Below are 11,723 nucleotides of genomic sequence, written 5' to 3' on the forward strand. Positions count from 1 at the left end.
GCACACCAACATACTTAACTTTGAATTTCTGAATGGGCGGGCCAGCTGTCAATATGGGTTATTACCCAAAGTGCTTTGTTGAATAGCCTGAATGTTTTATTGTTTTATTTCATGTTAATACTAGTTTACTAGAGGAGTAACTGAGTATTTGAAGTAATGTAGTAATGCAGGAAGTGTGCATTTAGTTTCCATGCTTATTATATTATAAGATGAAAAAGCAGAGGTTAAATCATGTATCCCATGATTGTAAAAAAAAACTGTGGCTATCTGTACATCCTTGCCAAGCACAGACTAGTCCAGGCATCAATAAATTGTTGGGGAGGATTGTGCCTTTTTCCCAATCATTTTGGAGTGTAATAGAACAATGTATTGCTGGCGAAGAGAGGGTCAAGTCTATTTTGACTAAAGATCCCGAAACTCCTCTGGTAGCCCCTAAAATAAAAAACGAACAGTCCCTAAATATAAAATAAAGCAATGACCTTTTTCTGGGTGAGACGGTGCTTGTTGTTTAGGACGTAGACGCCTTTGTCAACTGCAACCAGTCCCACTGTGGAATCTGGGTCTCCAGTGACCTTAAGACCAAACATCTTGCGAGGCTCATAGGATGGAGCGGGTCTCAATGGTTCCAGCCTCAGCTAAATGTGAAAACGGAGGTCAATAAATGGGACATACAGTTTTGTATTTGTTAAAACAGTTACATAAATGAAAAAAACTGTATGTCCGAGTAATGTCAAATAACTTGATCAATTGGTGTGTGGGTGTCTAGTTTGCCCTCCTAAACTTGTGTTGTGCGTCTCACCGAGCCCATGCAGGAGTCCTTTACATCCACCCAAACAGAGTCTGACACCACTTCATTGCCATTTGTGTGGTAGTAGGCTACGATGCGGAACGATGGCAGCATGTCTTTGGTAATGGGAACATTTAGGGAAATCAGAAATTGACCTGTGCTCCTGTGATGGCCAATTTTCACCAGCTGACCTCTGCTCAGGATCTAGGGACACATATTTGAATATCAGTTCTTATCCGACATGTATAGAGTACACAGGTTGTGGAATGCAACAACAATTAGTTGTATATGCACACATGCAGGTGTAAAACATCTCTCACCAGGTATGTGATGTCATGATTTTCCTGCCTGTTGAGGTTGAGGCTGAATTTCAGGTTGTCTCCTAATTTCAGCTCAGCTGTATCCACACCTGCAAATGTGACATGTTGTGATGAGTGTTAAACACTGAAAACATGTAGTGCATGGTGCATACTTTGCCAATGCCACCACCTTTTTTTCACAATCTGATGTTATTATGTTCCTTACCTATGTGGATGTAGTTGTTGCCGCGAGTGGTATATGGGAGAGCTACCATGGTGGCTGATGCTTGCCTTTCATTTAAAATAGCATCATCCTTGGTCCTTGCCTGCAATTAACGACACACACAGGTAAGCATTCAGTACACAAACAGTTGAATAATGAATTCTTAAAAAATGCAGAGTCTATTCTATCCTGTCCTAACCTATTGTGGCTTTGCCTGGCATAGCGTAGCCTAGCAATATAAAATTGCCAAATATAATGTGGAAAAGACATAACAATGGCAAGATGAAGTTCACTATTCCCATACTGTATAGTTAATTTGCAAACATTTACAGTATATAGTATATATATATATATATATATATATATATATATATATATATATATATATATATATATATATATATATATATATATATATATATATACAGTATATATATATATACAGTATATATAATACAATAAGGAAAAAATCTGCATGGAGCCACAGGTGAAAGCTTTGCTTGCTCTTCAAGTGAATATCAAAATTGTTGATTAATGTAGGTTTAAGCTTCCCTTTGCGAACCACATTTATAGACTTACATTGATTGTCAGTCTTGGTTCCCCCGCCCCTGTATTGACGGAAAGCTTTGCGATGCCATTGGCTGCGGTGAAGCCCTTCACCTGGCCAGGGTCGACCACCACTGGAACACGCTCTGCCGGAGTGCCGTCAGGATTCACAACTTCAACCTACCATCAGAAACACAAACAGCTGAACAATCAGAAAAATGTGTAACTGTCCTATGAAAACACATCTTATTACGTAAGGCCAAACTCATGTTATGAGATTAATTTTAGTGCTGTGCACTAAGTATTGTGCCTTTACTATACATCATAATGAAACTCAAAAACAGATCAAAACATTTCTCTAGTCAATTACAATTATTAACATAACATTAATTAGCAGGCAACATTCATATTTAGTGGTCCTGTCATTTGTGTTTTCAAAGAGTAACTGTATTCAGTAATGACATGTTTTCTGTAATGGATTTTTTATTTGTAAGTAGAAATATAGCCATACTTTTGCTGGTAATTTATATAAATCTAAATAAGTACTTTACCACAACATCGAAGGACATTCCTGGTTTGAAAAATTTGGGCGTTTTCTTAAAGGTGATAGTGTAAGGTGATGTAACAATCTGGATCCTTCTCAACTCTGCCTCCACCATTTCACCACCTGTGAAGGAATGCAGTAACACAAACCTGATTTTAACATCTGTTTACTTTCTTCTAGATTAACTGATACAGAACAACGTATGTTGATATCTCTTCTTTTTGGGAAATTGTTATTATTATTATTATTATTAATAATAATAATAATAATAATGATAGTAATAAACTGATAATACTGATAGTTAATTTGACCCACACATGATCAAACATAGTGAACAAGCACAAACACACAGTCTCTCTTTCTTACCGCTCTCCGTCAGCACACTGACAGCTACATATATGGACCTCCCCACCAGTTCAAGGATGTTTGGGTAGGTCTGTGTGATGTGCTCTCTCTTCAGTGTCACCACTCCAATACCTCCCTCTATCTAATGTGACATAATAGAAAAATGCATCTTGAAATAGAGTGATACAGTCATTGAACAGTTGGAGGTACTAAAGTGTAAATTATTAAAGTATGTCAACCTGGTATTATTCTCAACATCCTAAATAAATAATATCTGAAGATAGGAATTTAACAATGTAACCTAAATAACTGCAGACATCAGGAAATCCTAGACAGTTTCATGTTTTAGAGTCCCACAAGACACAGAAAATTACAGCAAACATGAGTATGAGCTCACCTGCACTCTCTGAAGAGAAGTTGGAAAGCTCTTCTTTTGATCGTCTTGCATAACCCCAAACACCACGTAGGCCGTCCCATCCACCTCTTGACCAAACAGATACCTAAATCCACAGGAGAGGGACATGTTTTAAGGACACAATTAAAAATTGGAACAACAAAAACACATGACTAATTGACTAAAAGAGCAACACAGCTTCTGAATAACACCTAAAAAACCTCCACATACGTAGCTTTGATGTTGACGGTGAGCTCTCGACTGTCCACGTAGAAGAAGGAGCTAACAGGCATCAGTTTAACTTCAAAACTGGGCAGCACTGAAAAATTGGAAACATGTTACTGTGGGTTCAATCATCTAAAAAACTATTGTAGGTTTATACAAGTTTTAAATAAAAGTGCAGGTCATGGGACTCACCATATTCTTTGACCTCGAACTCTGCAGAATAGCTCTGCTGTGGGTTGCTCTGGAATTTTGCCACCACTTTCCACAGTCCGGGACTACACAAACACACACACACACACACACACACACACACACACACACACAAACAGTACACACACAAAAACGTATTCTTTTAATATAAATTTTATACTAAATAAAAGAAATTGATTGAATTAATTATTCATTAAGAGAATACACATATGAGCAGCTGAAAACAACTTTCTGTTGATAGTAACTACAGAAACACTGAAGTTCAGAATAAAAGTTTTAAAGTTTAAAGTACTAGTGCGGTGCCCGTTGAAAATGTGCCTGTTTGCAACGGGCCGATTGCTTGGCCTGTGGTATTGCTGCTTGTAGAATTCTTCAAAACCAAATTGTACCCCAAAAATCCTTACAGAAGGACCCCAAACTATGCTACGTCTACATCAGAGGCAGACATTGTACTACTGTATTTACCTGATAGAGTACGCTGCAGATTTAAAATGTAATCACAAAATATCACAGTGACAATATGGAGTAATCAGACATTCGCTTCATGGACGCATGGCAGTGTGCTACCTACCTTGCCTGTTATGAGAGCTAATCAGTACATATCTGCATTCATCAACCACCAGAACCGGACCGTTTGTGTGTGTGTGTGCGCGCACAGGGCCTGAGGTGTATGTCACATTTTAGCTGCCAAAGCTCCACTGCTCTCTCTCTCTCTGTCTCTGGTCCTGCTCAATGCTCACTCAGTAGCAGAGGGGGAGTGGCCAGTGGCTAGAGTGGCAAAAGCCAATGTGTGCTTCTCTTACCGACGATATCTTTTGCATTTCTTATCCACACAATGTCAAAGTTGGCACTGCACTTACTCGTGCCCGTAGAAAGACACCTGTCAAGTTTGAAATCCATCGGACTAACAGTTCGAGAGATATGCGCTTAACACCCACACAGACAGAAAGACAGAAAGACCTTCCTGCAATTTCTAGATAGATAGATTGGCTCGAGTGATGGATGTACTGAGGATTTAGTGTGTCTCTCTACACTTCCTTTACTGTATGACTTACTGTATGATCATTTTTGTCAAGTAGCTGTCCAAACACCAAATTAGCATCAGAATGGGAAATTAATTGTAGAAAACACAACATAAACATTTTCAAATTTACTTTGTATGAACTTAAAATATTTAAGGTATAAATGTTTGAATTGAATTACCCTGTTATCCATGGTAAAATGTAAATTCCCCATTAAAACAAAATAATAATAATAATAATAACAAAATACAATGTGGAAAATTTAATTTGAACAAGATAAAATACTAACCTGACAATTTCAGCGAGTTGGAAATCTCCAGAGTGGATCCCTGATTTCAAAGAGACTGGATCAAGTGGAAGAACGATGTCCTCAGGGGTCTAAAAATAAACAATATTAAACAAACATGAACAGACAACTGTGCCAGTTTACAAATTGATTTAGTAAATGCATGCTATATTTGATGTATGCCTTTTGTCTACAATCCATGACATTTTTTTCTGTCACTGAAGAAAGAGGCTGTGTTCAATGTGCAACTCAGCCACTAGATTTATTTTTTCTTGCATTTATTTTTTACAGTAAGTAGCAGGATAGGTTTTACTAAAAACATAATAAAAACACAAGGTTAACTGTTTCTGTTATTTGGTCATTAGTATGAACATTATCTACTTTTAAAGTGCCCATATTATGAAAAAAATTTTTTTTCTGTGATTTGGGGTGTTATTTTGTGTCTCTGGTGCTTCCACACACATACACACTTTGAAAAAAACATCCATCCATGGTGTTCTGAGTGAGATCTGGTTTCTGAATGTGTCCTGCCTTCAGTCTCCTGGTGAGCTGGTCAAAATCGGCCCGGCTTGTGATGTCACAAGCCGAAACGAGCTGGCTAACCACAACCGTTAGCTCGTAGCGTTAGCATGCTAATGCTAATGCTAACGCTAGCAAGCTACCTCGTTCTCAATAGCAAAGCATTGCTGCAACACACACAAGTTCACCATAATCTCCAAAAGAACTACTTCAATGTGCTCCCTGGTTTAGAAGAAGTCTCCCAGCTGATCCTGCCTTGGAACTGACTGAAGGTGGAGAAACAGCCTTTCTTTTACTGTCTATGGAGCTAGCTGACATGATCTACCATCTGAGCTACTGAGCATGTGCGAGTGCAATCAAAGATAATACAGAAGAAGAGATGTCTCACTCTGTAGCTAAAACAGAGACCAGGTGAAAAGAGGATCTGCAGCGGTGAGAGAGAGCTGGGCAGTACAACAAAAATATGGTGTTTTTAGAAAATTAAACCATGTAAACCTATTCTGGTAAAACCTTAAAATACAATTATGATCCTGAAAATGAGCAGAATATGGGCGCTTTAAGCATTTGTGATATCACCTCATCAAGAGGTTTCATGCTCTCAGTTTCAGCTGACTATATAACATTATGTTACAATCTGTGCTTATCTGTGCTTATCAAATACCACAATCTCGATGGAAATAGAAGCATCAGTTTGAGTTTGGGCATCCCTCTCTACGGGCTCCATACGGGGCGTCACTGCAAACATCCTGTAATGAACTGACAGAGAAAGAAAGAATGTTGATTTTGCTACTGAAGGTTGGAGGAAGGTGTCTCAAATATGTGATAAAAATGTCAAAAGAGGGATTTGTTGTACTGTAATTTACAGCACAATCGTTTAATTTGGGAAAAACAGAAGTAAGTGTGTTTCTTAACAGTTCTGCAACTCAGTATTGAACTCACCTTTGCTGTTGGGGGTGTAGAGGGTCTTGTCAGTCTGGATGAAGATGTACCCGGACTGGAAGGACACTAAGACCACCTTCTCCAGCAGTTGGTCAGGGAACTGAGCTTGCAGGTACACATACTGCTTCATGGTAGGATCCTTACTGAAGCTTCCAGCAGGGATCTGAAACCAGTATGATGAGCAGTATGTGCATCAGGATGTACATTTCTGAATTAATTTCTAGATTCTTTCTGGTCGTGTTAGTAATTGAAGCCAAGTCACAGTAACATGCACAGTGTCACAGTATTTCATTTACAGTTATTTGTCCAAGCTCCTGGAAGTTTCTTGCACTGGTAAGGGTCACAGATGTGGATGTCAACTGTGTGGTTTTGGTTGGATGGTTCATCACGTTGATCTTGACTGGGATGTTTCCCCCGGTGCAGTCTTGACATTCCACAAAGATGTTTTCTGCTGATCCTACCCGCAACAAGTTAGGGGCAGACATCACCTTCCTGCAGAGCAGTGGTGAGAGAGAGAAATATATTATTGTGAATATACTGCAGTTAATGTGCAGAAGTGACCACATGCTGTTTAAGATGTCCTAGAAAATGCATTTCCTACAGAAAATGTGTGGGAATGCTGAATAGCTGAATTGTTAAGCTAAACTGGATGAATAGAAAAAAGAGGAAACAGAGGAAAGAGAGAAGGAGAGAAGGAGAGAAGAGAGAGGAGAGAATAGAGAAGAGAGGACAGAAGAGAGAGGAGAGAAGAGAGGACAGAAGAGAGAGGAGAGAAAGAGAGGAAAGAGACAAAAAAAGAGCAACTTTCAATTGCTACTGGTTTTAACTGTCTTACTCAGGGACACATTGATTGATGTATCACAGTGGGATTCAAACCCGGGTCTCCCACATCAAATATATGTGTCATTAACACTACGCTATAACCACTGAATAGATGGTAGGTGCTCCTTGAGCTCTAATGAAGCCTTTCTTTGATCTGTAATTACCACGCCTGCTGTTAATATGTCACCTGTGGCACTCTGCAGCTATTCAGAGACAGATTTTTTGAAAAAGTGGAAATCGTTTTATTAAGTATGAATTTCATTAAAAAGTTAAAAGCTTATGCTAAACTGAACTGTTGGCTTTAAAAGTTGAATAATGACAAAAGATGTAGAACATTGTGAGGTCTGAGTAGATTTTCTAACCGATAATGACTCACAAATGCAGAAATATGAAACAAATTGTATGAAAAATCTTAAAGCTCAAATGCATTGCACCGGACTGCTGAAACATCTGGAAACTTGTCAGAGTTGGAAGCTAAACTGCATTACCTAAATAAGTGAAGAGCTAAAATGCATTGTTAGAAAATCTGGAAACTGAACTGTAATACTGTCAAAGATGAAAGTTGAAATGAATTGCCTGAAAAGGCTGAAAGAAGAAATACTGTATTATTATCAGACATATACACTGCATCAGGGGCGGATCTACCGGGGTGGCATAGGGTGGCAAATGCCACCCTAAAAGAAAGCCTTGCCACCCCTGTTGGCAGCAACAAATTAAAAGTTATGGCCAATTTGACCATTTACGAGCACGAATCTCCAATGTCCGACTGCAGTCAGTCAAAAACTGTTTGCTTTCCCCTCTCACACATTTGCCTCTCATCACCTGTGTCTTACCTTAAAGCCTTTCCTGTGATAAGGCCCCTTACTTCTATCATACTTCTCTCTCCTATTAAGTGAGAACACATTGTATGGTCACTTATTCCTAATATGAACTGTTCACATGAAACCTCAAATCAAGATATTGATTGCATGAGATTAAGTTTGTCTGGATGAGTTTGTAAATGGCAGTCTGTGCCCTTTTGTAGTGTGTACATACTATTTCTCATCAAACTGTTATAAAATTCAGTATATATACATCTGCCATATGTTGCCACCCCTCAAAAATTCCTTTAAAAAAAAATTGTAGAAAATTCTAAATATTTTAACATAATGTTGTGCAACGTAAAAAAAAAACATTTCATCATGCCTCTAGACTTTGGCTCTGTCTGGCTTAATGCATCGTTGTGCAAACTCTGAACAAGAATCAGGTCAACTCATTGGCATAATTTCAAAGACCACAGTACCTTGACTTGTGTGACACAAACTGCAAACTGGACTCAACTTCTTCAAGTTCAACTAATATTTAATTGAATATACATGCAGAGGACCCTAGATATTTGTGTTGCTCCTATTGCCGTTTAACCAATAATAATTTGAATATCAGAAAGATGAACAAACAAACAAACTATATATTTTAGCTCTGTGTGAATTAACTAAAGCACATGGGGGGGTCTAAAGGTAAGGCAGGTCTACTTACAATGGAGCTCCATCAGCCAGAGCAGTCAGAGAGACAAAGGCCAGAGAGGCCAGCAGCCACAGCTGAGTCCTACTCATCCTTCAGCCTGATCCGCTATAGACTGTCGCTCTGCAGCACCCTCCTTTTATCCACTCCACCCCCCCCCCCCCTCTTCCACTTCGCCTCACTACTGTCCCGCCTACACTCCTCCCAAAGTGTGTCTGTACACGTGTAACACAAGCACACACCCACACATGATTTCCCAGCAGCAGTTGAGAAACTGTTGATTTCTGAAAAAAATCTGAACAAATTCTTTTCTAGGAAAAAGATAAACGGTAGAAAATCAATGATGCTTTACATGTTTGTCTAAGTTGAATGACTAGTTCATTGCAAAATGATGGCCATTGTGCATTTATGTTGTCTTTTTGTTGTGTTTTTCTTATTTGAGAAATTTAAGTCTATTGTTAATCTTATTATGAGCCTGCTGAACACATAAGCAGACATATTGAACATACACAGACAACTAGTCAGGTGAAAGTGTTGAGTAATTTCTGGGCAAAGTATCTGACTGGGGTTTGGGGAGTTTCAACAGCAGGGATTTTTCCGAACAGAAGTCCGAACAGAAGAAACTGTATCTACTTTATTTGTGAACAAGAATTGGGCAGGTAAGAAGTAAAGGCAGATTCTTACAACAACACTTAGGACTATTACTGTAAGAACATTTTATGGCTTTCATTGATTATTATTGCATTGCATTCACGTAGTACCTTAAAAAGGTGATTCATTTGCAGAAAATAATAATAATTCCTTCAGTTTCAATAGGGCCTTCACCGCTGTCGGCGCTCGGGCCCTAATGAAGTAGAAAACACACACACACACACATATATATATAATATATAAATTAGGGCTGTCAGCATTAACGCATTAATCGTGATGCGATTAAGGTCCGAGCGTAATGCGTACATTTTTTTTAATCACATTAATCGCATGCTGCCATTTATTAATTAGGGCCTGAGCGCCGACAGCAGTGAAGGCCCTATTGAAACTAAAGTAATTATTCTTTATTTTTCCCGGCAAATGAATTGGCTTTTTGAGGGGCTTAACATATTCAAAAACTCTCCAAATTTGGCGGTTGCATCAAGTCTGGGGAAAATGTACGTATTTTAAGGGTTTTGGGAAAAGGTGCGCAAAATGGCTCGCTAGCACCCCCTTCAAAATTAAAAAAATTGAGCCCCTGCAGTACGTTTAACATAGACTCATGGAACTTGGTACATATGTATCATGTCAAGACGCACAGAAAACGTAATTGTAGCCATACCCTAAACCCAACAGGAAGTCCGCCATTTTGAATTGAAAGTTCGAAATTTTGGCCATTTCCACATGTCGTACTTTAACGAACTCCTCCTAGAGATTTCATCCGATCAACTTCAAATTTGGTCTGTGCCATCTTAAGACGTTAAAGATGAAAAGTTGTTATAAGAAATAAAAAAAATCATAGGACGTGGCTGTGGCGGGGCGGTCATTTTGTGCGTTTCGGCCATCAAAACAGGAAGTGGGTGTTACTTGAGTGTACATTGTCCAAATGGCTCAAAACATTTCAGGACTCATAAGACTCTAACTCTGAGAACATTTCCCCAACAAAATTGACTCAAAGTCATAGCGCCCCCTAGTGGCAACAGGAAGTAGGCCTAAAAGTCAATGTGCGATACTTTAACGAACTCCTCCTAGAGATTTCATCCGATGGACTTCAAATTTGGTCTGTAGCATTTCAACACCTTAAAGATGAAACGTTATTAAAATAAAAAACTTTTCGTCAAATGGTGTGGGCGTCAAGCTTGAGCTACCACCTACGAGCAAAGCATAGTAGTACAGTTAACGTGATTCACGTTGATGCTAGTGGGCTCAGGCAAAGCACTATGTTGGAGAGTGCTACTTGCCGACGTGCGGATGAAACCAAATCCAAAAAAATAACTACTGCTCTTGCAAAATGGGTGGCAACTAACTGCAGACCTGTCAGCATTGTAGAAGACTTGGGTCTTAAAGACTACGGTTGGCATGTTCTGACCCGTCTTATACATTGCCGTCGAGGGGGACAGTAGTTTCACGCACGCATACACAGCCTGTACGACACGGAGAAGCCAAACTGGAACTGCTGCAAAGTGATGAAAGGTGATCACTGGATGTCAGTGAGTAATCAAAATTATTTAGAAGTTACTACACACTATATTGACTCTAGATTAAAATGTGTGACACATTTATTTTGTTTACAGTAAATAAATAAATAATAAACAAATACAAATCTTAAAATCTGTTATGGTTTCATATTTTTGCTTTGCATTTTGTTCTATTTCTGTTGCCTGTGTGTAGATTTCTGTATGTTTCCTTGTTTTTGTATATTTATTCTGTATTTATTCTGTGCATTTCCCAGAGGCCTGTACTACGAAGCAGGATTTGGCGTTAACGAGCTAACTTAAGGCTCAACCCAGGATTTTCTGTACTACGAAGGTGGATCAGTTGTTACCGGGTTCAATCGCCGTGGTAACTTATGCTGAACACCTAAACTGGTCGGGAGCAGGTTAAGTTGGAGATCAGAGATCAACCGGTGTAAAAGCACCGCCTACTGACCAATCAATACTCGATTGATAACGGCGTCACCGTTCTTATAGAAGATCAGGCGGAGCTCGGTGCGCAGATAGAGAGAGAGAGAGAGATAGAGAGAGAGAGAGAGACAGAGAGAGAGAGTGGTGCGCTCATAAAAGTTAAAACATGTAGAGACCGACAACCCCATTAATATTCCCTGATTGGTATTTTTATGAAATATATATATTTTAATGGGAGGGAATTACATATCAGCTATTTGTCGGCTTCTTGAGCCGTGTGTCGCCAATGCGCACATCGATTTGAATTATGTTTTTATATATTTTATTTGCTCTCACGATCGCTTACCACTGCCAAGGTTGCAACTGAAATAAAAGGCTAAAGCAACGACAGTTTATGGAAAGCACAAGTGTAATTATGGTCAGATCTTGGTCCTGACTGATGGGGAAGTGATATTAATAAGAGTTGTG

The 11,723-nt window shown here is 39.0% G+C and overlaps 1 protein-coding gene across 1 annotated transcript in view; it reads right to left on the reverse strand.

The window, feature by feature from the left end:
- LOC114571643 (complement C3) overlaps positions 1–8,754 on the reverse strand; it is a 34,234-nt gene extending 25,480 nt beyond the window's left edge. The window contains exons 1-15 of the mRNA XM_028602692.1: positions 8,677–8,754; positions 6,636–6,831; positions 6,340–6,502; positions 6,062–6,156; positions 4,885–4,973; positions 3,556–3,638; positions 3,370–3,457; positions 3,142–3,244; positions 2,766–2,886; positions 2,407–2,522; positions 1,889–2,035; positions 1,313–1,412; positions 1,108–1,196; positions 800–991; positions 480–635 (exon numbers count right to left, since the gene is read on the reverse strand). Of these exons, the coding sequence (XP_028458493.1) occupies positions 480–635; positions 800–991; positions 1,108–1,196; positions 1,313–1,412; positions 1,889–2,035; positions 2,407–2,522; positions 2,766–2,886; positions 3,142–3,244; positions 3,370–3,457; positions 3,556–3,638; positions 4,885–4,973; positions 6,062–6,156; positions 6,340–6,502; positions 6,636–6,831; positions 8,677–8,753 (1,815 nt within the window). The 5' untranslated portion in view covers position 8,754. The remainder of the gene's footprint in view (positions 1–479; positions 636–799; positions 992–1,107; positions 1,197–1,312; positions 1,413–1,888; positions 2,036–2,406; positions 2,523–2,765; positions 2,887–3,141; positions 3,245–3,369; positions 3,458–3,555; positions 3,639–4,884; positions 4,974–6,061; positions 6,157–6,339; positions 6,503–6,635; positions 6,832–8,676) is intronic.
- Between the last annotated feature and the right edge of the window lie 2,969 nt (positions 8,755–11,723).

Source organism: Perca flavescens, chromosome 17 (genome assembly GCF_004354835.1).
Source record: "Perca flavescens isolate YP-PL-M2 chromosome 17, PFLA_1.0, whole genome shotgun sequence".
NCBI lineage: Eukaryota > Metazoa > Chordata > Actinopteri > Perciformes > Percidae > Perca > Perca flavescens.